Here is a 27,282-nt window from a genome sequence, read left to right on the forward strand (position 1 = left end):
GATGGCATCACTGACTTGATGGACGTGAGTCTGAGTGAACTCCGGGGGTTGGTGATGGACAGGGAGGCCTGGCGTGCTGTGATTCATGGGGTCGCGAAGAGTCGGACACGACTGAGCGACTGAACTGAACTGAACTGAGAAGAGTATTTTACATTTTTGCAAATCTCTTTTAACACCTGGCTTAATAGACAACAGTTGCATTATCATATGTGCTTGGGGTGTTGGGGGTGGTGCGGCTTGTCAAAATAGCTCACATGCTGTAGCTTTCAAAATACATCGCTGTATACTCAAGAGAAAGTGAGAGTGACATGGCAAATAACATCTTAATAGTATTATGAAAATAATTTTCACTTCATGAACCCCTGAAAGTGTCTCAGGAACCACCAGCAGTCCTTAGGCCACATTCTGAGGACTACAGGCTTAGATCATTATGACTGAACAAAAAGATATAAAGAAAAATGCTAGGTGCTATAAAAATACATCACAATCTGAGGGAAATTATCCAATCCTTCAACTCAGAGACCTAATTTGGAGAAAGCATGACTGAGTCTAAGCTCATACTACTCATCACACAACAGGCCAATAAATCCAGAGACAAATTGCTAGGGCAGGAATAGAAACTTTATTTGGAAAGCCAACATACCAAGAAGATGGTGGACTAGTGTCCCTAAGAACCATCTTACCCAAGTTAAAATTCAGGCTTCTTTTATATTAAGAGAGGAGGTAGGGTGTAGCTGGTTGTTGCAAACTTCTTGGTGCAGGAATCTGTTCTTGAAGCTGTCCATGTGGGTCTGGTCACAGTGTTCCTATAAGCGTCCAACAAGACGAGTTATTTTCTGTTCTGCAGCTCTTTATCTTCATATGAACGGAAGAGTGTTATACTTCTAAAGGTCAGAGCCTTGAGAATGGACTGTCATGTGTATTTCAGGCTATAGGCAACATTCTTTTACAAAGGTGCAGAGCCAGGATGACTAAGCACAGGGAATAGAGCACAAAGGTTAGACCTAAAGGAATAGATCCGATATGCAGTTAGGGTTGTTCTTCTCTGTTACAAGAGGAGTTCTCTGAGGAAGTAACACTGGAACTGAGACATAAAGGATAATTTACTAAGTGTAAAATGGAACATGAACATCTCAGTCCCTGAGGCTATGCAAAGGCCCTGGAGCAGGAAAATTTGTGAATTCTAGACACCAGGAAAAATGTCAGTCAGTAATTGTTTTAAATTGTATGTATTTTTGGTTGTGCTGGGTCTTTGTTGCTGCATGGGCTTTCCTCTAGCTGCAGAGAGTGGGGGCTACCCTGTAGTTATGGTTCAGGGCCTTCTCATTGCAGTGGCTTCTGTTGTTGTGGAACACAGGCTCTAGGTGCACGGGCTCAGTAGTTTCAGCTCCCAGGCTCTAGAGCACAGCCTCAGTGGTTGTGGCACACAGGCTTAGTTGCTCCATGGCATATGGGATCTTCCTGGATCAGGGCGCTAACCCTTGTCCCCTGCATTGGCAGGTGGATTCTTTACCACTGAGCCATCAGGGAAGTCTCAGTAAATATTTAATGAATGATGTACCCTACACTGCCCTAGACCCTCAGGATGCTGTTGTGAAAAAGATTTTACATTTTAGTTGCAAAAGCAGGAAATATAAACAAATAAGAATTTCTGAGCATGGGAGTGCTGTTAAGAAAGCAAGACAGAGTGTTATCAGGGGACAAGACAGAGAACTGTAGATAGTAGTCAAGTAAGACCTCTCTGAGGAAGTGACATTGGCAGAGACTTGAAGGAGATGAGGAAAGCAACCAGGAACAACATGAGGAAGAGCATTCCAAGCAGAGGGAACAGCAATGACAAAGGTCTGGAGGCAGAAGTATACTTGATAGGTTCTTGAAACAGTAAGGAAGCCAATATAACTGGATCCCAGTGATTGAAGGGAAGGTGGGTAATAGGTGAGATAAGAGAAGTAATAAGGGTCAGAGTATTTTATGGAGGCCCTTGGAGGTCATGGTAGGAAGCTGGGTTTTTTTCCCTGAGTGAGATAAGAAGCTATTAGAGGGTTCTGAGTCAAGAAGTGACTCATGTTTTAACAGAAGGATTCCTATGGCTTCTAGGCAGACAATAGGATGTGTGTGGGCTAAGGGTAGTTTCCAGGCATTTCTTGGCTTATATCTGCATAACTCCAATCTCTGCCTCTGTCTTCTTCTCCTCTAGGAGTGCCTTTGCTTTGAGTGTCTCTTTTAAGAACATTTGTCATTAGATTTAAGGCCCACTCAGATTATCCAGAATAATCTCATTTTGAAATCCTTAACTACATCTTCAAAGACCCTTTTTCCAAATAAGGTTAAAAAAACAAGTAGGGTCACATTCACAGGTTCCAGTGGTTCGGACAAGAACATTGAGTCGGTGATGCCATCCAGCCATCTCATCCTCTGTCGTCCCCTTCTCCTCCTGCCCCCAATCCCTCCCAGCATCAGAGTCCTTTCCAATGAGTCAACTCTTCGCATGAGGTGGCCAAAGTACTGGAGTTTCAGCTTTAGCATCATTCCCTCCAAAGAAATCCCAGGGCTGATCTCCTTCAGAATGGCTGTGAATTTGAGGGACCACATTCAACCCACTACAGTAGGTCTGGGATGAGGACTGAGAATATTAACAAATGCCCAGCTGAGGCTGATGTGTGGGGACCGCAACCAGTGATATAGAGAAGTCAAGTAAGATGGGGACCAAGAATTGACCACATGGATATCATTGGTGACTTTGACCAAAGTGGTTTTGGTGAACAAGTCAGAATGAAAGTCATATTGAGAGACTTGGAAGAGAGGAAGTAGCAGTGAGTATAGCCAAATTTTTAATGGATTTTGTTATCAAGAAGAGGAAGAAATGGGACAGAGGTGTAGAAGGATGTGTGGTCAATGAATGAGTTTTTAGGTGGAAGAAATAATAGCATGATTGTGTGCTAATAGGAAAGTATTGGTAGGGAGGGAAATTTTGATGATTCACAGGAAGGAGTCAACCATGTGATACCACACTAACAGAATGAAGGATAAAAAAGCATACGATCATTTCATTAGATGAAGAAAAAGCTCTTGAGAAAACTCAACATCCTTTCATGATAAAAATTTCCAACAAATTAGGTATAGACGGAATGTACCTCAACATAATGAAGACTATATGACAAACCCTCAGCTAACAGCATACTCAATGGTGAAAGGTTAAAAACCTTTTCTCTAAGATCAGGAACAATACAAAAATGCCTGCTCTCACCATTTCTATTCAACATAGTCTTAGCCACAACAATTAGGCAAGAAAAAGAAATAAAACTTATCCAAATCAAAAAGGAAGAAAATTATCTGTTTGCAGACAACATGATCTATTGTAGAAAACCCTAAAAACCTATAAAAAAAAAAAACCCTGTTAAAACTAACAAATGAATTCAATAAAGTTACAGGATAAAAATCAACACAAAAAAGTCAATTGCATTTCTATACACTAACAACAAACTATCTTTAAAAAAATTATGAAAGCAATTCCATTGGTAACTGTGTCAAAAACAATAAAACACTGAAAGACCTGTAAATTGAAATCTATAAGACACTGAGGAAAGAAACTGAATAAGACACAAATAAATGCAAAGATATCCCATGTTCTTGGACTGAAAGAACCAATATTGTGAAAATCCCCAAAGTGCCCAAAATAATCTACAGATTCAGTGTAATCCCTATCAAAATTCTCATTGCATTTTTCACAGAAATAGGAAAAAAACTATCTTAAAATTTGTATGGAACTACAAAATACCCTGAATAGCCAAAGCAGTCTCAAGAAAGAACACGATGGGAGACATTGTACTTCCTGATTTCAAACTTTGTAATATATACAAAGTCATAGTGATCAAAGCAATATGGTAGTGGCATAAAAACTAGCACATAAACCAGTGAAACATAATAGAGAGCCCATAAATTTACTCATGCATATACAGTCAACTAATTTTTATAAGGGTGCCAAGAACACATGATAGGAAAAGAACAGTCTCTTCAATAAATGGGAAAACTGCATACCCAGATGCAAAAGAATGAAACTGAACCACTATCATACGCCACTCACAAAAGTCGAGAAGGATTAGACTTAAATGTAAAACCTGAAACTATAAAACTAGAAGAAAGCATAGGAAAACAGTTCCTTGAGTTTCACCAAATTGGTCTTGGTAGTAATTTATTGGATAAGACACCAAAAGCACAGGAAACAAAAGCTAAAATAAACAAGTGAGATTACATCAAACCAAAGATCTTTTGCATACCAGAAGAAACAATCAAGGGCTTCTCTGGTGGCTCAGTGGTAAAGAATCCACTTGCCAATACAGGAGACACGGGTTCCATCCCTGGGAAGGTCCCACATGCAGAGTAACTAAGTCCATGCACCACAAGTATTGAGCCTGTGCGCTAGAGCCCGGCGTTGCAATTACTGAAGCCCAAGCGCCCTACAGCCCGAGCTCTGCAACAAGAAAACCCACTGCAATGAGATGTCTGCATACCGCAACTAGAGAAAAGCTGGTGCAGTAACAAAGACCCAGCCCAGCCAAAAATAAATAAATACAACTTTTTTAAAAAAGGAAATGATATATTGAAAAGACACCCTTTTCAATGGAGAATGGGATAAAATATTTGCAAACCATATATCTGATAAAGGACTAACATTCAAATTACATAAATAATTCCTATAACTCAACAGCAAAAAAAGCCAATAACTCAATTTGAAAAAATGGGGGAAGGATTTGAATAGACAATTTTTTTCTGAAGAAAACACCCAAGTGGCCAATAGAGGCATGAAAAGGTGCTCAGCATCACTAATCATGTGTGTGTGCACATGTGTGTATGCTCAGTTGCTCAGTCGCATCCAACTCTTTGCAACCCCATGGACTATAGTCCACCAGACTCCTCTGTCCATGGGTTTTCCCAGGCAAAATACTGGAGAGGGTTGCCATTTCCTTCTCCAGGGGTTCTTCCTGACCCAGAGATTGAACCCACATCTGTTACGTCTTGCATTGGCAGGCGGATTCTTTACCACTAGTGCCACCTAGGAAGCCCCACTATTCATGAGGGAAATGTAAATCAAAACTATCAAAACCATAAGATACCACCTCATAAGAGTTAGGATAGCTGGTATCAAAAAGAGAAGAGATATCAAGTCTTGGCAAGGATATGGATAAAAAGGAATCATTGCACACTTTTGTGTGAATGTAAATTGGTGATGCCACTATGGCAAACAATATGGAGATGCCTCAAAAAGTTAAAAATAGAAGCACCATATGCTCCAGCAATCCCACTCTGGGTATATATTTAAAGGAAATGAAATCAGTTTCTTGAAGGGATATCTTTTCACTCATGTTCATTGCAGCATTATTCACAATAGCCAAGATATGGAAGCAATCTAAATGTCCTTCAACAGATGAACGGATCAAGAAAATGTGATATATATATATATATCTCTATATTTCTAATATATGTATTACAATGGAATATTATTCAGCCATAAAAAAGAAGATAGTCCTGCCACTTGGAACAGTATGGATGAACCTGAGGGGGACATTATGCTAGATGAAATTAGCCACAGATAGAAAGGTAAATACTGGTATCATTTATATGTAGAATCTTTAAAAAAAAATTTTAAGTCCAATTTCATAGAAACAGATTATAGAATGGTAGGATGGGTTGGGGAGTAAGGAAAATGGGGAGACATAGATCTAAGGGTATAAATGTTCAGTTATAAGAGGAGTAAGTTCTGATCTGAGGGTCTAAATGTACAGTATGGTAACATAGTTAATACACTATTGTGTGCTGGAAAGTTGCTGAGAGTACATTTAAGTGTTCCACACACACACACACACACACACACACACACAAACACTGTTTACTATGTGAGATGAAGAACATGTTAATTATCTTGAGCATGGTAATCATTCCACTATATATATGTATATATATAATACACATATATAAAATCGTCCCGTATACTTTAAATATACATAATCATACTTGTCCGTTATTCCTCAATAAAATTGGGGCTAAAAAAAAGAAAGCCTAGAGTTAAAAATCAGAATATTACTAATATGAATTGATTTTTTATGACATTAATAAGAAAATAAATTACATTTAGAGCCTTAAAAAAAAAAAAAGGTAGATGAGATTGCTCAGAAGAGAGAGGGGGAACTGGCTCTCTAAGGAGGTCTGGTTTTCCTGGGTACATGTCGAGATAGTAGGAACATCCATAATGTTAAATAAACATCTATGAGGATTTGGGACTTGACAAGTGAGAAGCCTGCAGGATGTCAGGGGAGATTTCAGAGGCTGCTGGCTGTGGAGCTCAGGCCTAAAGATGATCAGGTATTGCAAACCTGGATCTAACGGCCAAGGTCCTGGGCTCAGTCTTGACTCCTGTGGGGCCTCCCCTTCTTGGGGCCTCGTTGCTGAAGCAGGAAGTACTGCCCTAGGCTCAGCTTCCGCTCTGGGTGTTTTGGTACTGCCAAATCACCCCTTTGCACTGGGGATCTTCCCACTTGGGGCCTGCAGCACTTTCACTTCCCCCAGGTGCCCAGCCCCTGCCCCAGCACATGGGAGCACCTTGGTCTACCTTGTTGCTAAGAACTGGACACAGATTCGGAGAGCGGGAAATGATAGGAAGGTGGGGGTGGGTAGATAAACAGAAGAAGAAGGAGACCCATGCAGATAAGGGGCCAGAAACCAGAGAGGAAGAGGATGCAGACCTGGTGGGGAAGGGGACAGAGAACTAGAGGTAAAGAGAGTGATAAAGATCCACAGAGAAAAGAACAGAGACCCAGAGATCGAAAAGGCCAGGAAGTGGTGGAGGGGTGGGGGGGGCGGGGGGCAGAGATGAATGCAGAGATGGCAGATCTTTGCAGGCAGTGAGGTCAGAGTGTCTGTGAGGTCGGCTGCTGCCCAGGGCCAGCCTGGGGTCCTGGTGCCCAGAGTAGGTGGGCTGCAAGTACATCAGGATGCCCTATGGGTCACCCAACCTGAGCCATGGAGATCTGGGAGGAACTGCCTGGCATGTCCTTGGTGCCCATCAATTCCAAGACCCCTCAGGTACTGGGGTGTGCATCCCAGTGGGTCAGGCAAGGGGAGATGGGGATGAAGACCCAGAAGAAAGTCACCCTGCATGTAGAGAGGCAGGGGGTGGGGCTCCAGCCCCAGCACTTCCTCTTTCTCTGAGTTCTTCCTTTCTCTTCTGTCTCAGTCTCTCCCCCTCTCTCTCTCTCAAGGTCTCTCTGCCTGTTCTCCCTACTGCCACCACCCCTTCTGTCCTGTCCCTCCCACCGGTGTCTCACCCCTCTAGGAGAAGATGTCAGCCCACGATGGCTGCCTCAGCCTCGTCAAGTACCTCCTCTTCGTCTTCAACCTCTTCTTCTTCGTAAGTTGCCTCTTGGCTCCGGAGCCCAGGCCCCAGCCCCTGCCGTAGCCACCCCATTTCATTTCCCTGTGTCACCCACCAGCCATACTCTCCTCTCCCCAGGTCCTAGGCAGTCTTATCTTCTGCTTCGGCATCTGGATACTCATCGACAAAACCAGCTTCGTGTCCTTCGTGGGTAAGGGGGCTGAGGCAGTCCGGGGCTGGGTGGGGACGTTGTGGGTCGGGGTGGGGGGTGGAGCGGTCTTCCTGGAGCAGATATGAACAGGGCTCTCCTCCTAGGGGACTCCTGGGGTCTCCCTCATCCCAGGGAGGCCCGCAGTGCCCAGCTTTCTTGTTTGATCTTAGGCTCTGCTCCACTCCTTGCTACGGCCACAACTTCTGAGCCTCAGATTCTTCCTCTGGCAAATGAGTTGTGTGTACCAATAACAATAATAGTGGCCATTTCTCAGGGACTTAGGTACCAGACAGCTCAGTGTCACACTTTAGGTGACATGTAGGTGTCAGATCTTGGGCAGAGATGCTCACCAGATTCTCCCATAAGTCTTCCCTCTCTTGAGGTTCAGAGAGGGGAAGTCACTGGATGTCACACAGCAAGGAAGTAGAAAAGCAGATTAACACTAATAATCATTGTAGGAAAATAATACTGGGTAGTAGTCAAAATCCCAATAACTCATATTTAATAAATGTTTACAAGATTTATTAAATATGAGGAGGACTAGAGGACTGGTGTAGAGGAGCAGACTGAACACATGTCTCCCATGTGTTCCTCAAAACAACTTTAGGAAATAGATATCATTATTCCCTAGGTCTCAGGGAGGTTTAGGTGGCTGATCCAATGTTGCAGAACTAGTGATGAGGCTGAAACTACCGAGGGTGAGGAGGGGCTGAAGGAGGAAAGCGGGACTGAGAACAAGAGGGAAAGACAGAGACCAGGAAGAAAGAGGGGCAGAGATCCAGAAAGAAGGGAACATAGACCTAAAGACAGAGAGGGCCAGAGACCAGCGAGAGGTGGGAAGAATTCCAGGAGACAGAGATTCAGTGTAGGACAGGGACAGAGACTCAGAGAAAAGGATACCAGGAGACCAAGAAGAGGCCCCCCCACCCCAAGTTTACTGTTCCCCTCTTGGGAGGTGTGTGGGTGGGGAATGGGGCTGTCTGGAGCTGTGCACATGGAGCCCAAGGTCACTGCCTCCCATTTCTCCCAGGCTTGTCCTTCATGCCCTTGCAGATCTGGTCCAAGGTCCTGGCCATCTCAGGAATCCTCACCATGGGTCTTGCCCTCCTGGGCTGTGTGGGGGCCCTGAAGGAGTTCCGCTGCCTCCTGGGCCTGGTGAGTTCCCCTCCACCCTTCCACCTCTAGGATCGTTCACATCTTGTCCTTAAATAGAGCCCTGGCAGCCCCTTCATCTTGGGGAGTTCAGCCTGACCTGCCCACTCTGTCTTCCTCCCTGCTCCAGTATTTTGGGACACTGCTGCTCCTGTTTGCCACACAGATCACCCTAGGAATCCTCATCTCCACTCAGAGAGTCCAGGTGAGCTCACCTTCTCCTCTCCTCACCCGAGCTAGTGGGTGGGGAGGGAGAGAGTGGAAACAGACAGAAGCAAAGGCAGACAGGGGCTAAGACAGACAAAGATAAATAACAGAGAGAGATAGAGAAGACAGAAAGACAGAGACTGGTAGAGAGACACAGAGAAGGATCTAGAGACAGACAGGGTCAGAGAAAGACTCACCAACACAAAGGAAGACAAAGACCCAAAGGGAAACAGAAGCGAGGAAAGAAAACCCTTGGAGAAACAGCTCCAAGAAAGAGAAACTTAATGAGATCGTGGGAGACAGTGGAGACCCGGAAAGACAAACGGGGGAAACAGGCTGAGGGCGGTTTGGAAGGACAGAGACATAGCTAGCCATTCAGTGAAACACCGAGGCTGCCACGAAGATGCTCAGAGACCACCAGAGGCTGGGACGGCTACGGAGTGGCTGGGGTGGGTTGGAGCAGAGGGCAGTGGGGAAGCAGGTGGGGGATTCAGCCTCACTCTCGGCCTATCAGCTGAAGAAGAAAGTGAAGGACGTCGTGCAGAAGACCATCCAAAACTACCGCACTCATCTGGAGGAGACGGCGGCGGAGGAGAGCTGGGACTACGTGCAGTTTCAGGTGCGTAAGGCCCCGCCCACCAGGATCCTTCCCTCTAGCTCTGGGATTCTGACTTGGCTCCGCCCTCTGCCTGGAGGAAACTTGGCCCCGACGGGATCCAAGCTCCCAGCTCTAGGACCCTAACGTAACCCTACCCACCTAAGCCACCTCCAGCCCTTGGCGACTTGGCCCAGTCCCCCAGCTCTCAACCCCTGCAGTGACTCCTCCCCCTGGCTCGACACACTCCGCCCTCAGTCCCAAGGCCCTAGCCTGACCCCACTCTCTGCCCAGTAGCGACTCTGGTTCCCAAGGGACCAGGCCCAAGCTAGATTCCTTTCCCTGGTCACTCACATGGCCCCGCCCTCCCATCCATTATCCCCCTACTTACAGCTGGTTTGTACTGCCTACCCAATCCTCCAAAGCACGATTCTGCAGCTCTTTCCCCAGCCTCAAGACCCCCGCCCCCATGACTCCTCTCTCCCAACCTCATGTACCCCTACTGTCCCTTGGCCCTGCTGTGATCCCACCCCAGCCCAGTTTTGTTAGCCCTCTACTCCTCAATATGACCCAGTACCCAGTCACACCCATCACCTAGTCCTCTGATCCCCCAAAGCATCTTGCATCTCTCTAGTCCTTGTTCCTGACTTTTTTTTTTTTTTGGTAGTTGCTTTACAATGTTGTGTTAACTTCTGCTGTACCCTGTTCCTCTGACTTTTGTTCTTCTCAGCTGCGCTGCTGTGGCTGGGAGTCTCCTCAGGACTGGTTCCATATCCCCAGCATGAGACGCAACGAGTCCGAAGGGGACCGCGTGCCCTGCTCCTGCTATAACTCATCGGCGACCAACGACTCCACAGTCTTCGATAAGATCTCCCCCCAGTTTAGCCGGCTCGGATCACTGGCGCGGCCCCGACACAATGTAGAAGTTTGCTCGGTCCCCGCGAACAGCTACATCTACCAACAGGTGGGGAAGATGTGGAGCGCAGGACCAGAGGGGTCTGACAGGGTGGGCCTACGGGAAAGGGCTGTTTTACAACAGGGGCAGAACCCCTACAAGGGGCAAGATCTTTTGGAAGGGCGGGGGCCTAAAGAAAAGGCCCAGGCGAAAGGGCAGAATCTGGAACGCTGATACCTGGGGATGAGGTCTTCAGCTTGGATGGACTGAAGCCCAGAGACTAGAGACCCCTGATAACTAGGGAATGGGGTGGTACCTGAAAGAGGGGTTAAGGCTGGACTGAGGACAGTGGGCTCCGGGCTTGAGGGCAAATCCCAAAAGTAACCTACCTATAACCTGTCCCTGTATCCTCAGGGCTGCGAACGGAATCTCTCCAACTGGTTGACCAACAACCTCATCTCCATAGTGGGCATTTGTCTCGGCGTGGGTCTACTCGAGGTGATCTGGTCCCGCCCCCACTCGCGATTGGCCTAGATGGCCCTGCCCCAAATTGCGCGTCCAACCAGTCTCTGGGAAAGGCGCATGCATTGATAGAAGTACAGCCAATCCAGGCCTTCCTGGGACTCCACCTGGCCTAGCCTCTGTGAGCCCTGATTGGTTGCACGGGAGCAGGCGTTCCCGCCCTTCCTCACAAGGCTCCCATTGGTCCTCCTTGATATCTGGGGATATACCTTGCTATTGGCCGCAATATCCCCCTTTCCCCGCAGGTGAGTGTAGCGGGGTTGAGCCTGCTATTACCGCGCAGCCTGTTGCACCGCGAACCCCAGCCGCAGGTGCCGGGTGCCTACAGTTCGAGCTCCGGGCGCAGCGGCGTGCTGAGCAGCAGTGGGCGTAGCGGCAGTCTGTGGGGTGGCTGGGGCATGGCTGACGCCTGCCCCAACTGGGGGGACAAGGCCCCGCTGGGCAAGCTGCCTAAGGTGCTGGGGCTCTGGTTGCTTTGGGATCAAGACGAGGAACAACTTGAGACCAGGAGTGCAGGCGCAGAGATGGAGGCCGAGATGGAATTAGAGGCAGAGACGGAGGAGGAGATAGATGAGTCTCCAGAATAAAGGACCCTGGGCTTTCTCTGGATCACACTCCTTCTCAGACTCTAGACCCTATGCCAGACGGAGCTGAGCTCCCCCTACCCCGCCCTATTCGCCCTTCCTGCTTCAAACTCTATTCCCAACCCTCCCCGGCCTGCCCATATCTTTGGTGTCCCACCCAATTACCCCTAGCCCTTTTACACTAATGCCGCCACATTCTCCAAACTGCCGTCCCTGAGTCTTTCACCACCAGGCCCACCTCCTACCTACTCCCTTCTCCACACCTCCCAAGGCGAAGCCCCGCCCAACTCGCGGGTCCTCGTTTTCTGCCCCTGGCCCGACCCCATAGATTTTTTTCCCTAGGGACCCCCCGATTCTCCTGGCACTCTCTCGACCTCTCTGACCTCGTCTCCTTTCTCTGTAGCTCAGCTTCATGACGCTCTCCATATTCCTGTGCAGAAACCTGGACCACGTCTACGATCGGCTCGCTCGGTACCGCTAGGCCCCGCCCTTCCCGAAGCCCCATCCCGACCCCCTCAAGTGTCCAGGGCATTTGAGTTCCCTGTCGCCTGTAAATATTTGTTTAATCCCCAGTTGGCCCCAGCCACTGAGCCCTCATTCCCCTCGGGGACCCAGGTGTCTGCCTTTCCCGCTGCTGTCACCTTGCCCCCCGTGGGACCTGGGGTTTCCGGCCACCAGCTTCCTGCCCTGAAAGACACCTCATTTCCTTGCCTCAGCTGTCAGCCTACCACCTCCCACTAGATTTATTTTTAGCCCAAGCCCCAAATAAATCCCCTGCGTTTTGGTAAAATAGCTTTATCCTCTGTCAAAACACAAACCAACACATTTGAGCGGGGGTGGGGAGAGGAGAGGGAGGCAACACAGTCTAGCCCCACGGCACATTTAGAAGAGGGCATGAGATTAAAAAGCCTCACCCCACTGCTTGCCCAGCTGAGAAAAGTCACAACCCTAACACCCACTTATAAATATCTCGTTATATTAAAAAAAAATAATAATATATTTCCAGGGCCCACCTGACTCTGCCCCTGCACAGAAAGGGTTAACCTTCAATATTTGATGTCAGGGTTCCCGGGATGGAGGTGGTAAGAAGAGGGAGATTGAGAAGAGGGAGATGTGGAAAAACAGGGAGGGACGAGCTCATGTGTCACTGGGGCCCTCCAAGACATCCAGAACAAAGAAAAGGGAGGGCACCTGTCTGAGACAGAAACCAGTGCTATCCCAGGGGTTGTCTCACTCCTGTCCTCAGTGCCTAATGCTCTGGGGTGATCTGTCCTTTCAGACACCCCTGTGAGGTTCCAAGATCAGGATCCGTCTTCCCCTCTCAGTCCTAGCCCATTCCACTCACCACCCAGCTTTTACAGTCCTAACAGGGAGCAGTCCCCTCCCCACGTAAGAAGCATGGGGAAAGCTGGAGGTCCTGCCTGGGAGGAGAGGGTATTCTGGAGGGTGAGCCACTTTTGGGGTCCCCCTTCAGTCCCTGACCAGGCGATAAATGTGGTGCTGGGCCCCCCGCTCACTGGTGGAGACTTCAAAGACGTAGGCGGTGCAGAGCAACAGTTCCTGGGTGTCTCTGTTTGTCACCACCTGTCAAGGAGGCCAGGAGAAAGGGGTTTATGCTCGGAACAGAGAGCAGGGAACACTGTGGACCCCCCAACCAAGATGTCATGGGATAAGGGGTCCCCACCATGTCATGTTCCCCCAGGTCGACGGGATGCCCCACATGCCAGGCTCTAGGTCTGAGGGTCTGCAGGGAAAGGCCTCACATCACATGGTGTATCATGTTACAGGGTCATCACACTCCCCAGACTTAAAGGATATCCTACCATACATAACATGTTCCATGGGCTCAGGTTAGGTTCCCTGTGAAGGGGGGTCCCCTAAGCTGAAGATCCACTGTGGGGCGTCCTTCAGGTCAGTTTTCCTCTTATGAGAATGCTGTGGAACCCCCACGATATCAGTTTCCTGGGTAAAGGGGTCCCCTAAGTGACGGGTCAAGCGTGAGGTGCCCCCGTGTCAGTTTCACAGGCTGAGGGTCAGTCGTGGGCACTCCCCTCCACATCAGGGGCCCTGCTCAGGCAGGGAACCAGCGCATCACCTGCAGGATGGTGAAGTTCTCCAGGACGCTGTTCATCATATAACGCTCGGGCAGCTGCCGCAATTTGTGCAGAAAATTCACCAGGTACTCGCACATGGGTGAGCGCAGCAGGCGGTACACGAACCTTCCATCCTCCAGCTGGGCACGCTCCGTCTGAACCAGGGGTTGGGAAAGTAGGGAGGACAGTGACTCAGAGACACAGGGGTTCACCCCCAGAGTCCGAACCCACTCTGTGCGACTTCTCAGATGCCACACCCACTCCCCATTGCCGTCTGCTCTCCATTGCCCCATCTGCAGTGACCAGAGATGAAAGCCTGAACCCTCAGGTACCCAGTTCAGGATTACTGAGCCTGCAATGAAGGACCCCTCTAGCCTCTCAGAGCTGTCCTCTGAACCCTCAAAGACCTCTGAACTCATGTGATCTCCAGGTCCTCAGATACCCTCAAACCCTCCAGAGATCCCTCCATGAGCTCCCCAAAGCCTGTATGACCTCTGTACTTGAGACCCCTCAAGACCTCAGCAACCTCTAAGTGTGACCCCTAACCACCTTGCCCTGAGGATTCTTTCATATCCACAAGAACCTTTTGAATCTTAGTGACAGTAAATCTCTGTACCACACAGTAACCTTAAACCCTCAAAGTGACCCCTATAGATAACTTTGGAACTCCAGATTAGCTCTAAGTCCATGTGTGAAAGAGGCTAGGGTACCCCCGCCCCACCACGCAGACCCTCAAAGGCCCGGAGCTGTTGTAACTCCTGGTCCGTTTAGTCTGTGCCCTCCCGAGTAGCAGGTGGCTGGGTGCTTACCCACCCAGAGTGCCACCCCTCCAGCCTCACCTCCACCTTCTCCACCACCTGCTTGCCGAAGGAGCAGACCTTGGAGGAACAGGTGAGGGTCATGTGTTCCAGGCTCTCATACTGGCTGCTCACTCCATAGAAGCCACCGCTGCTGCCGCCTGCCCCCACCTCCTCACCACTTGGGCCCCAGTTCAAGTCCGCCTGGGGGATGGGGAGGTACAGGTAAGTTGGAAGGGATGGCCCTTATAAACAGTGGGAACTCTTCTCAAGTGGGAACTCTGCCCCACAGGCTGGTGGCGCCTATTGCTTTGCAATCAACCATCTGTCTTCCTTAACAAAGTCCCCACCTCTCCAGTTTCTGGAAAAAAAAACCCACCCTTCCTTCCAGCAGTTGGGTCCCCCAGTGTCCCTGACCCTCTCTCCCCGGTAACTTCCCCATCAAAGAGGCCCCGGAATTCAAGTTTTTCTCCTGAAACCTCCAGCTCAGGAGGTCAGCCCCTGCCAAGAGCCTAGTTACTAAGGAGGTAGCTATTCCCTAGCAACCAGAGGCTCTCCCTCAAGGCCCTTCATGACCCTGGTTGCTAAGACAAGCGCCTACTCCCTAGCAGCAGGGCCTGGTGAGGTCTGGGGAAGCCCGACGCCTCTGGAAAACTCTCCCAGGCCCTTTTGTCCAATTCTCAGAGGTCACATCCCGTCATAATCCCAGTGGCCAAGTGGACAAACAGCCCAGGGATCGAACCCTCACCCCCTGCAGTGGAAGCACAGAGTCTCAACCACCAGACCGCCAGGGAAGTCCCAAGGCCAGACAGTCTTAGGAACAGGGCCTGGTGGAACCCAGCAAAGCCTCATCCTCTCTTTAGAAACCAAACACTCCAGGATTCATTTGCTAAGGGGATGGGGCCATTCATCAGCAACGAGGCTTGGTGTGGTCAGATGGGACATAGGGAAATCTGAAATGCCACAAGCCAATCCCCAGGGCCGTATCAGTCGCACGACTGGGTGTAGCAAAGTCTAGTGGAGTCTGCGGAGGATGGAGGTCCCCACACCTGCACTGGTCCCAACCATCCCACCCTGTGGGCAAAACTCCTTCCTGTTCCTTGCTGCTAAGGGAGCTGACACTGGGAGCCATGAGAACTGGTAAAGCTCAGGCTGACCTGGGCAGGTCCTGAGACTGTCTCCCTTAGAGCCAGTGGCCCGAGCTGGGACTTATGAGCCCTTTTGTTTTTAGTGGTGGAACTCACCCAGAATTTGACCAGGAAGAAGGCATGGGGGGGCCCACGATCATACAGCTCCCGCAGACCGCCCTTTTTCTCAGGGAATTTGTCGTAGATCTGCCGGACATCCACACTCTCGAGGGGGGGCGCTCCAGGGCTGGGGCAGTGCTGGCTGATGTGTACAAACAGGTGCCTCTGGTACTAAGGAGGGACGGCCAGGGGTAAGGAGTGGGAGATGGGCTGGACCCCCAGTCCTCACTGCCCAAGCCCATCCCTCACTCCATCACCATCTTCCACAGCTCCTGCAAACTGTTCCACTGGGCCCAGCTCTCAGGCACTGTCCCCACTCCCTGCTGCCCTTTCACTCCCACAGTCCCTCAGGCCCCAAGCCCTGTCCTTAGTGCCCAGTTCTCTGCCCTGTCGCCTGATCTCCATCCCCACAGCCCTTTCCTCTCCCACCCTCACCCCAGCCTTCTCCTTGGCCTCCCAGCCTCCAGTCTCTCCTCTCCAGTTCATCACTCACATGGCTCCAGAGCTGACCAACCCTGCTCATAATCCTCCCATGGCTCCCCAGTGCCTCCCAGGACAAAGCCCACAGCCCCTCAACCTGACCCTATATTAAAAAAGTTTTCATGGATGGATGGATGGGAATCCACACAGCCCACATCAGGACTTCCTATCTGTTCCTTTTTTTTTTTTTTTGGGCTGCACCAGGTCTTAGTTGCCATATGTGGGATCCTCAATCTTTGCTGTGGCATGTCGGTCTAGTTCCCTGACCAGGGATCAAACTCCGGCCCCCTGCTTTGGGAGCGTGGACTCTCAACTAGTGGACCACCAGAGAAGTCCCTCTGCTTCTATTCTTATCACTTCTGTTCATACCCTGAAAATATTCCCCTTCTTCTTTTCCAGAACTAATCCCCTCTCTGATCTTCCCAGGCTCAAGTCCATCCAAATCTGCCTTTTCCTGGAAGGCTCCCTGGATCGCAATCAGATGGCATCTCTCTACCCTCCCTTTCCCATGGTTCCCCATAACCCTCTAGACAAAGCCTGGGTCCCTCACTCAGCTTGGCAATGCCAGCTTCTCCAGAATCAGCTCCCACCATATTCGATTATTTGTTTTCCTGAAAACTTCATGCTGTTTCTATCTCTGTGTCTGAAGCATCCAGTTCTGCACATGGCAAAATCCTATGTAACCCTCAAAACTCAACTCAAATGTTGTCATCTCAGGGATGTCTTCACTCACTCCCCAGATATGATTCTTCTGTACACTCAGAAACACATGAGCTTCCCTTATCCCAGTACATACATGACATCTATCAAAACTGCAGGGACTATTCTGGGTCCCAGGGCTACAAGGCAAAGTCTCTGACCTCAGGGAGCTACTGGCAGAAACAGGAAATTTTTTAAATCTTTCCATAGATGATAGAACCTTCAGAGAGTGATGTATGCTATGAAAAACTAAAGCACAGGGATGAGGGGAAGAGTGATGGTAGTTGGCATTTCCATAAAGTGGCATGGGAAAGCCCATCTGAGAAGATAATCAAGCAAAGCAATGAATGGGTGCAAAGAGAGAATGGGGATATCTGGGATATCTTGCACATCCAGGTGCAAAGGCTCTGAACCAGGAGCGGGTCTGGCATGTTTCCAAACGGGCGTGGAGGTCAGTATGGCCAGACCAGAGTAAACAAAGTTGAGAGGACAGGAAGTAAGGTCAGAACAGGAATAAGGGCCAGACCACCCAGAGCCTTGTCGGCAACTGAATGATGCTAGCTTTTGCTCAAAGTGAGATGGGAGGGTTTTAACCTGATTTGACGGGTTTTACCAGGACCACGATATACAGAAACTGGTGTTTAGATCTCTGTGGCAGATACTGCTGTGTTCACAAACCCCATTTCCTTTTCCCACCACTAAACTACACTTCCCAGGCTCCTTTGCAGTTAGATGTGACCATGTGACTAAGTTCTGGCCAATGGGATGTGAGCAGACCTGATAGTCGCTACATCCAACCCAGACTCATAAAACTTGCATAGTTCTTGACTCTCTGCCTTCCACCATCTGCCAGCCAGATGCAGAGCATCCAGCAGCATCTTCTAGAGTGCTAGAAAATGGCAGAGCCACAAAATGGAAGAAGCCTGGATTTCCCAAATCATTCTGTGGAAGGCTCCTTAACGACCAGCCATATTGAAATGTTAATGAGTGAGAAACTTCTATGATGGTCAACCCCTGCAGGTTGGGAGTTATTACTTCTAACAGTCAGTCCACTTGGGCTGTTATTGGCACCTGTCTTCATCCTAAGCCAGGAAAGCTCACACCTAGAAAGATTTTCTTCCCCAGGTTCCCAGTATTCACCACAAAGCCTAGTGCACAGTTGGCATTCAAAAATGTTTACTTAATGAATGAGCGATGTCCTGAGGGATTTCTCTGGTTTTCCCAACCCATGACCCCATGACCTTCTAGTTCCTTTATTCTAGTAGTTCTCAAAGTGTGGTCCCTGGACCAGCAGCACCAACATCACCTGGTAGCTTGTTAGAAATGCAGATTCTCAGATCCTACACCAGATCAACTGAATCAGAAATTTTAGGAGTGGACCTAGCAAACTATGTTTTAACAAGCTCTCCATGTTATTCTGATGCATGGTAAAATTGGAGAACCACTACTTTATGCTTGCCCTTGCTAGAACCGTCTTCATTCCAAAACCCTCCCGTGACTATGCCAAAATTGTACTCACAGAGTCAGTTGCATCCGGTGGTTCCACAAAGGCCGAGAACTCCACCAGCTGCAACCGAGCAGTGCCCAGAGCCCGAGCCTGCCAGGCTGGGGGTGATGGGGCAGGTGGGGGCAAAGCGGGAGGTGAGAGGGCTTGGGGGGGCTCGTACCCTAGAGAGAGAGAAGAACAAACAGTAAAAATTGCTAATGTTGATTGACTCTGTCAAGCACTGTTCTCTCTTGCCTGCCTCCTCTTAGAAGCTGAAAAAGCTAAATACTCACTTTCCCAGCCTCCCTTGCAGCTAGAGGTGGCCATGTGACACAGTCCTAACCAATGAGACGTTATGGAAAATCTGCTGGGGGGCTTCTGGGAAGGAGTTTCTTCCTGAATGAAAAAGATAGAACTTTGGGAGGAGAGAGCATTTGGCTCTGGCCAAGTCCTGCTTGGGATGTGATGCCTGGAGTCACAACAGCCATCTTGGGATAAGACAGAGGCCACTAGAGAGATGCCAGTCCTGGTATTGCTGAGCTGCTAAACCAGCAAAGGAGCAGTCCACCTCCAGACTTTTTGTTACATGGAATCATAAAGCCTTTACTATTTAAGGCACTATTAATTTGGATATTCTGTAACTTGGAGCCAAAAGCATTCCCACTTGATGAATCTGTGAAACCTGAGAGTTCTTTCACCAATGTGAGTTCTTAGGACCACCCAGCATGGACTTCTGGAAATCATCTTTGCTACCAGGTGGACAGAGCCTGCCAGAGAATGAAGCCACCTTAGAGGAAAGCAGCACCAAGCAACTCCTGTTGCTACCATTTGAGCTCCTGTATCCAGCCATGCCTGAAGCCCTAACTCCTGAAATTTCAGTTAACCTGAACCAATAGAATCTCTCCATTTTGTTTTTTACTTTTTTGGGTCATCTAGCTTGAATTAGATTTTTATCACTTGCAGCTGAAAGAATCTTGATTAACATATCAATGTCCCTGATATCCTTCAGGTTAGCAAGTGATTAAACATAAACCCAGTAGATCTGGTTACAGAAGCAAGGATCTCAACCACTACAAATTCTGGGACATCTTTCCACACTCCCACAGGCCCTGCCTCAGATCTAGATCTCAATAAGACAGTATCCCCTAACTCATGGAAGGTAGAAAGAAAGGCAGCTGGAGCTGAGAAGAGAGGGGAAAACAAGGCAGGGCAGAGAAAAGGCTCTTACCTGGGAGGTCAGTAGATGGAGGAGTCAGTGACAAGGAGAACGGTGTCTGCGAGAAGGGCTTCACACTGAAGGAGAAAGGAAGCTGGGGGTCAGCAAGAAGGAAAGATGCTAATCATACCAGCTAACAATTACTGAGGGGCCATGGCAAGCCAGACCCTGTGCAAGCACATTATGGGCACCATTTCCTTGAAGACTCACAGCCTATCAAGGTAGGTGTGATGATTGCTCTTCTCATTTTGTATAGGAGGAAACAGACAAACAGGGGTCAACTGACCTGCCCAAAGTCACACAGCTGGTATGGCGGAACCTGGGTTCAAACCCAGATCAGCCCCAACCACAAAGCCTGTGATCTTAAGGGGCCCCCAACTTTTCTGGCACCAGGGGCCGGTTTCATGGAAGACAGTTCTTCTCCAGACCAGAGGTGGGAGGGAGGGGAACAGTTTCTGGATGATTCAAGTACATTACATTTATTGTGTGCTTTATTTCTATTATTATTACATCAACTCCACCTCAGATCATTAGGCATTAGATCCTGGAACTTGGGGACCCCTGGTCTCGAGGATATTCTGGTACCTCTCACAAAATGGCAGAAAGAGAACACAAATGGGGTCTCAAGAGGTGGGAAGAAACCAAAACATAGGGAACTTGGAGAAAGAGGAGGCTGAAGGCTCAGGAAGGTAGGGAGAAAAAGACCAACGGGACATCAGGCCAAAGTTCAGGGTAAGGGAGCAGTACAATAGAATCTAAAACAGTGCTGTCCATCTCACAATAGCCAAACATGGAAGCAACCTGTGTGTCCATCAACAGATGAACAGGTAAAGAAAATGTAGTACATATATACAGTGGAATACTACTCAGTCATAAAAAAGAATGAAATAATGCCATTTGCAGCCACATGGATAGACCTAGAGATGATCAGACTAAGTGAAGTAAGTCAGACAGAGAAAGACAAATACTATATTATATCACTTACATGTGGAATATAAAATATGACTCAAAGGAACTTATCTACAAAACAGAAGCAGTCACAGACCCAGGGAACAGATCAGCAGATACAAACTATTATATATAGGATGGATAAACAACAAGGTCCTACTACATAGCACAGGGAACTATTTTCAATATCCTCTGATAGACCATAATGGCAAAGAATGTGCAAAAGAATGTATATATATGTGTAGCTGATAACTTTGCTATATACCCAAAACTAACATTGTAAATCAACTATACTTCAATTAAAAAAAAATTTTTAATAGACATTCTGAAAAACATAATACTGAGAGAAGAAAACTAGCATATGGATCACACTTCAATTTTGTGTTTACATAGGTGATGATTTAATTAACATTCATTGTCCCGCATTTGACTACTAACTCCATAAAGACGGGATCCCGGTACCCAGGGCAATGCATGCTGAACCACCTCTCCTTCCAGCCCAACCTCCTCCCCTGCAAACCTGTGGTTCCTTTGGCCCCCAGAGACTTGTTCAGACAATTTTCTGTGCCCACATACAGCAGCAGCTCCTAATGAACTTTCTTCTCTCCCAGACTGGACCCCACAGCCTGTCTTTCTCTGGTAACACTCGCCATGCTCCTGCCTCACCATCCTGAGGCTACACTGCTCCACCAATGCCCACCTAGCCTGGATCCACTGCCACCTCTCTGGGCTGAAGACTCCATGAACCTCTGTGGCCCATTTCTAGTCTTCCAGACCGAAGGACAGGGAAGTCTGGTGTGCTGCAGTCCATAGGGTTGCAAAGTGTTGGACACGACTAAGCAACTGAACAACAAACAACAGGACTAGAAGCATATCCTGTCACCCTCAGGGCTCTCGGAGATGAAAAGGGGCCCATTTCCTTCCTTCTGACCCTGAGAGAAGATAAGGATCCCTGCTCTACCCTCAGGCCCAAGAACCACCTTTATGGGATGACAATGAGCCTTCCCATGAGCCTCTGGGGCTCCACTCATTCCTCTGGACCTACAGAGGTTCCCAACACTTTGGATCTACAACTGCCTTTCCCATGAGCCTCTGGGACTCAGACAATCTCTCTGGGAGGCCATTACCCCCATGGACATCCTACAGGACTCTCACATTCATCAAATCCCACTCTGAGCTCATTTCCGCCCCAAACCCACTCCTCCCCCAGGCTGCACATCTCTGGATGGTCCCACCTACCCCAGTCACCAGCCAGACCCCAAGTACTGCCCTTGCCTCCTCCCTCCTTACCCCAGCAGACCCCAGCCTCATTTCTCCTCCTCCTATCTCTCTGTCCCCGCTCAGACCAGCTCCTCTTCTCCAGACCACTGCCCCAACCTCCTCCCTGGGATCCAAATCCAGACAGCCTGACTCCAGAGGCTACCTTCACAAGGGAGTTAGGAGCTGGAAGGTGGAGCAAGAAAGGTCTGGGTAGGGAGGAGGGAGGGGGTTGTAGGGGGATGGGGAGCAGGTGCTGAGCTGGAATAGAAAGAACTTACTCAGGAACATTCCACGGGGGCCCAGAACTCCCCGACCAAAACTGGAAAAGCTCCGGGGTCTGAAAAAGAGACAAAGAAGTGTGGCGTCAATCAATTTCCTGTTGCAACTGCAACCCCTTCCCTCCAGCCCTGAACCCCACAATTCCCGCCCAGGCCACCTGAGGACCGGCGGGACCCAGTTTGGCCTGCAGGGAAGGTGCTGAGATGAGCTGGGCAGAGGACATGGTGGCCATTGTCTGGAAAGCCTTGTCCTTGGAAACCTGGTCCTGGAGGAGAAGTTGGAGGTCCATGTTAATGGGGAGTCCCAGTGGACACAGGAAGGGTGGGACAAGGACAAGGCAGGGCAAACCTGGGGAGATGCAGAGTTGGGGAGTCAAGACAAAGCGTTGGGGCGGGTTTAGGTCCCTCTCACTACAGCCCCCTGCCCCTCCTGGCCTCCTCAGGAATGTTTGTCTGGGTAAGGGAGCGAGTGGGAGGATGGGCAGGGGGACTTACCACATTCAGGGCCTGCCCATGGTGGTGGGGGGAGGGTGCCAAAGAAGGAAAGAAAACATAACTTAGGAAATGAGGCCCGGACTCCTCCCATCCAGCCCCTCAACACACACCTTCCTGCCCTCCCAGCCCCTACAGCCCAGCCACCCTGAGCTGAGCAAAGGGAGGAAGGGGGAGCAAGGGATGAATATGGAACAAGAAATAGAGAAGGCCAAACCTAGAGGGGGAAAGGGGCTCCCCCATCCGGAATATAAGACAGCAATGAGGGTTCCTAGGTTTCAGAAATAGCCGGAAGTGAAGGCTTCTGAATATGCAGACCACAGGAAATGAGACTATTAGACCCGGAGGGAAGAGACGCTGAAGGTTTCCCAGCCCAGACAGGGCAGAGGAGGAACAGCAAGCCCCAGAAAAGACCAAAGACTGGAAGTGAAGGTTTTCAGACTTAGTAAAGGGAAGGGGACCTTCTGGATACAAAAAGACCAGGAAGCGGTGGTCCCCAAGTCCTAGGGAAGAGCAAGAAAAGACCTCAACTCGGAAGAGAAGAAAAACGAGGATCTCAGGCCAAGAGGGAACAGGAAATCCAGAGGATGCAAAAAAAAAAAAAAAAGTAAAGGGATATGAACATCTCCAAAAGGAAATGAAGATTTCTGGGCACAGAAAGTGCAGGCAGGCCACATGGGAAGATGAACCAGGAGACGAAGAGGAGATCTTCACAGCACAAGAGGGAAAAGAGCAATGACACCAGGGAGAGAAGAGGGAGGGGAGGGGAAGGAAGACAGGAGCAGTCAGAGGAGAAGCCCAACACCCCATCCTTCTGGCCTGTCCTAAGCTAAATCTCAGTCCCACTCTCTCTATGACATTTTTCTACCCAGGGTCTCTGTTCACCCCCTGGCTGGGCCACGAACCCCCCACCTTGGGTCTCTGCTCTCCTGCCCTGTATGCCTCTCTGGGTGACTCTGTCCCCCTCTCCAGGTCTCTGCCCCCACACCCTGGGTCTCCGCTCTTTCTCTGGATCTCTACTGCCCTCTCTCTCTCTGGGTCTCTGTCTCCCCTCTCTGGTGCCTGTCCTCCTCTCTCAAAGTGCCTGCTTCCCTCTCAAGGTGTCTGTCACAGTTCCTTGACCTCTACCTTGAGCTTGGACTGGATTTCCCTCGATTTCCTTCGGGCCAAAACCTGGATGTGACTAGAGACCTGAAGGGAGAGACAAAGAAGCAGATTCAGGCCACAGCCACTCACGCCTTGCATCCCCTACCCCTTCCCTCCCTCCCCCCATCCAGGTGCCCCCATGAAGCTGGTGAACACGAAAGATGACAAATACACAGAATGGGCCCGTCATCTCGGCGCTTCGGAACAGATGTGTCCATAAAGACCTTTCTCTTCTCATGAACACTACTAATCATCCCCAGATCCAGTAAATCCAGGTCTTATTTCCCTTTCACACCTTGTTCTCTTTGGCCCTCTGTTCACTCTTACCCTCTGGTTCCCATGCAACCACCAAGAGAACTATATACCAAAACAGGCGCAGTTAGCGCACACTAACCAAGGTGTGAAGAGGAGAGACAAAAGCACATGAACAAGCCCCTCCTCTAACCTGAATCTGCCAGGAGGATGAGAGCCTAAGAAGACAAGCCCACCCCAGACAGAAGCCCACCAGACAGTCCTGAAACCTGTTTGCGAGTTCGGGTCTTTCCCGTCCTCAGCTTGATGTAGCGGGCAATCAGTTCATTCCGACCTGAAAAGTCAAAGATGGAAGAGAGTTAGACCTTCAGCAGAACTTCCCAACAGAGAAGACACCAGGGAAGGAGAGAGACGCAACATATCCTCAGCAAGCCGCGGGCTACACAGGAGAGGAGTTATGACTGCAGGCTTTGGAGCCAGGCAGCCTGGGTTCAGATCCCAGTTCTGCCACACACTGGCTCTGTGTGGCCTCAGGCAAATCACTTAGCCTTGCTGGGCTTTGGGTTCCTCATCTGTGCAAACGGTGATGCTAACTCCTACCTGAGTTATCGTGAGCACACGATGTGCTTTTATGTGAACAGTGATTAGAGCTTCCGCCAATGTTCCTTAATATTTTTACTAACCGGTGGGGGCTAAGGCAAAAACGAGGGCTGGACTCACCATACATCTTGCCTTCATCAGACAGGATGATTTTCCGCCGGCCACAGGGCGGGTAGATGGCCAGGGCCTCCTGGAAGCTCTGCTCGATGTCTGGACTCCAGACACCTTCTGCATCTGGGCCCCCGTCGCCCCCCGCCCCCTCACTGCCGCCGGTGCCCTCCTCGCTTCCTTCCTCACTTCCTGTCCAGCCGCTGCCATCGTCCAGAGGGGCCCCAGCGCGGGGTTCCCCCATCTGGGCCTGGAGGAACACAGAGTTCAGCAAGGTTCCCCGGATCCACCCAGAGAGACCTCAGAACAGAGGTCCAGATCACTGGGTCTGAGGGGAGAGGCTGGGGGCACCTGGACTCCCGGATCTGAGGGAGGAGGGGGCTGGAGGCTGAACTCCTGGATCTGAGGGAAGCAGGAGACTGGGAGCCTGGATTCCTGGGTCCTGGAGAAAAAGGGGCTGGATTTCTGGGGAAGTTTAGGGTGAGAGGGTTCTCCTCTGTATTCTCAGTGGAGCCTAGATTGTGATGAAGTCTTGAAGACCCCAGAACAATGCCTAGGGTCCAGGAGGGCTGAAACTTTGGCTGTGGATTACTGGTTTAAAGAAGATAGGCGTCAGAGCCTAGCTGCAGGGAAGGGGGACGTGGGTGAGATCTTCTCAGTCCCATGCCAAGAACAGGTGCCAGGGTGTGAGCAGCAGCTGCTAGAAAAGGAGGGGCACAGGCCCCAGGAAGGCTGAGGGCAGATCCAGACACAGAGACTCAGAGAGGACAGAGATCCAGAGAGAGGAAACACAGACCTAATGTCGGGGGACAGAAACCCAGAGGGAGGGGGACCAGAGATCCAGAGACAGGGGGACAGAGACCTAGAGAGAGAAGGACAGAGACTCAGGGCAGAAACTCAAGCCAAGACCAGGAAAGACCCACAGAACCACAGACTGGGGGGCAGGGGCGCCCTGCCATCAGGAGAGCCAGAACAAAGGGCCCAGGCGTCCCCTCCCCCAGTTTCCCACAACCCCTATCAGGGGAGGGACTGGCCAGCGAGGGCGCCTCCCCTCTGGCCCCCAGCCCCGCCCCTTCCCTCCCCTCCCCCCCGTCCCTGCGCCGTGGGCTCTGATCCAACTCAAGTTCCCAGTGACTTTCCGGAGGCCGGGAACAGGGGGAAACTTTTTCCAATACAGTCAGATCCCGCCTCCCTGGCGGCTCCACGTCTTCCACGGCTTTCCCAGGACCCCAGAGTCCGGACTCCCATCCCCCTCCTCCCTCGGACCCCGGAGCCCCGGTCCAGACAGACAAAGACCCCAGGCCGAGCCCAGTGGCGCTGCGGCATTCAGGACCCCCGTAGGCCAAAATCCCAGCCCAGCTCTCCCCCATGTGGCCAGACAAAGGGACGGAGGAGCCGAGTCAGAAAGGTTCCCCTTAATTTCCCGCCCCAGGTCCCAAACCTCCAGAGAGACAAGATGAAGATCCAGAAAGTCCCGGAGCCCCCTTTCGGCCACCCAGGAGGCCTCCTTTCTCCACGAGGAGGACCAAGCGTCCATAAATGACACGCACAAATCAATTCGGTCAGAAACAAGCATGGGGCCCTTTCTCACTTGAAACCGACACCTCCACAGACACTCACACCCCTCAGCGTTCCCAGCCCTTACTCCCAGGCGCACACTCCCAAACTCAGACACATCAACAGACACCCCAACTCTGGCGAAAGTTGCAACTCCACACTTAGACTCGGTCAAGAGCGCAAATTCCGGCCCCCCGGCATAAAGAGGGCGGCAAGCAATTCAGAGACCATCCCACGAACACCTCAACTCATAAGGTGTAACTTCCCACTCGAACTCACACACCCCAAAGCACGATCCCCGACTCCCGCCGGCGCCTTCCTACCTACCTCCCGGCCTGGGGCTGGGGAGCCGCGGGCGGGCGGGGCTGCGAGGGAGAAAGTTGCCCGGGAGCTTTGTTTGGGAAAAGTGGGAGGGACCGGAGGGGGGGGGGGGCGGGTCCCGGCGCCGGACCGCGGGAAGGGGGATCCTACGGTGACAGTTTCGGAGAGGATTTTTGCTTTGGCCAAAGAGAGGTGAAGTCTAGCTGGGGCCTGTGAGAATTCCGAGATTCTGATGCTTGGATCCCAGAGAGAGGAGGGGAATGGAGGGTCTGGACACCTGGGTCTGAGGGAGAATTGATTGGGGCCCGGAAACCTGGGACTGAAGGAAGAGGAGACTGGGGGCCAAGATTCCTGAATTTGGAGGAGGAAAGGTCTGGGGCCCTGGCCTCCCAGCCACCCTCCAGTGTAGTTTGTGTGTTGCAGATGTGGAAGTGACTGATGTTAATAGAAACACAAAAGAATCTTCCCTGTTCAACCTCAAGTGTATTTTTGAGGATAGAAGTATGGAGATGGGTTTCTTGTTGATTTCCATTGGTTTCTCTTGATTGATTGGCCTCCTTGTGACCTCATCAGAGTTAAGGATCTTGGGCAAGACGACTGGGAGTTTATTGGAAGTTCACGAAGATGCAGACTCCCACATCCACATGCATTAGTGGACTAGAGGTGGCCGCTGTCCCAGGACCAGGAGAGAGCCTTGGTTGCCAGAGGAGAGAGATGAGAGTCCCTTAATTATATCCCTTAAAGATGAGTGTTCAAACTGACAAGAC

General features: G+C 50.2%; 2 protein-coding genes and 2 long non-coding RNA genes across 12 annotated transcripts; 2 read left to right on the forward strand and 2 right to left on the reverse strand.

Moving 5' to 3' along the window:
* Positions 1-603: 603 nt before the first annotated feature.
* Positions 604-11,181, reverse strand: LOC147354219 (uncharacterized). Its single transcript, XR_015146276.1, has 2 exons — positions 10,819-11,181; positions 604-806 (listed from the first exon to the last, which is right to left on the reverse strand). It is a non-coding gene; the product is annotated as an uncharacterized LOC147354219 (long non-coding RNA).
* CD37 (CD37 molecule) lies at positions 6,907-12,325 on the forward strand. 2 transcript variants are annotated; one of them, XM_086353556.1, is made up of 9 exons: positions 6,907-7,080; positions 7,331-7,405; positions 7,508-7,580; positions 8,611-8,735; positions 8,863-8,937; positions 9,454-9,558; positions 10,265-10,498; positions 10,844-10,927; positions 11,197-11,565. In XM_086353556.1, exons 1-9 carry the CDS (start codon positions 7,018-7,020, stop codon positions 11,536-11,538), a joined length of 1,176 nt encoding a protein of 391 aa, XP_086209682.1. In that variant the 5' UTR covers positions 6,907-7,017; the 3' UTR covers positions 11,539-11,565. The 2 variants fall into 2 exon arrangements, with proteins under 2 accessions (XP_086209682.1, XP_086209681.1); XM_086353555.1 differs by lacking the exon at positions 11,197-11,565 and adding an exon at positions 11,939-12,325 and having other exon boundaries at positions 7,008-7,405.
* On the reverse strand, positions 12,315-26,606 carry TEAD2 (TEA domain transcription factor 2). 8 transcript variants are annotated; one of them, XR_015146273.1, is made up of 14 exons: positions 26,522-26,606; positions 24,650-24,887; positions 24,199-24,263; positions 23,660-23,722; positions 22,535-22,546; positions 22,198-22,305; positions 22,040-22,098; positions 19,566-19,630; positions 18,631-18,733; positions 18,371-18,519; positions 15,670-15,843; positions 14,468-14,629; positions 13,631-13,783; positions 12,315-13,119 (listed from the first exon to the last, which is right to left on the reverse strand). XR_015146273.1 is itself a non-coding variant. In XM_086353547.1 (13 exons), the coding sequence occupies exons 2-13, from the start codon at positions 24,879-24,881 to the stop codon at positions 13,006-13,008; spliced, it is 1,356 nt and encodes a 451-aa protein (XP_086209673.1). In that variant the 5' UTR covers positions 24,882-24,887; positions 26,522-26,606; the 3' UTR covers positions 12,315-13,005. The 8 variants fall into 8 exon arrangements, 7 of the variants coding, with proteins under 7 accessions (XP_086209673.1, XP_086209680.1, XP_086209674.1 ...); XM_086353547.1 differs by lacking the exon at positions 18,631-18,733; XM_086353554.1 differs by lacking the exon at positions 22,535-22,546 and having other exon boundaries at positions 26,522-26,552.
* Positions 19,624-22,133, forward strand: LOC147354222 (uncharacterized). The gene is made up of 2 exons (XR_015146275.1): positions 19,624-19,774; positions 21,113-22,133. It is a non-coding gene; the product is annotated as an uncharacterized LOC147354222 (long non-coding RNA).
* Positions 26,607-27,282: the final 676 nt, after the last annotated feature.

This window comes from Bos grunniens, chromosome 18, assembly GCF_055505025.1.
Source record: "Bos grunniens cultivar Pamir isolate PY7600 chromosome 18, Bosgru_T2T1.0, whole genome shotgun sequence".
Lineage (NCBI taxonomy): Eukaryota > Metazoa > Chordata > Mammalia > Artiodactyla > Bovidae > Bos > Bos grunniens.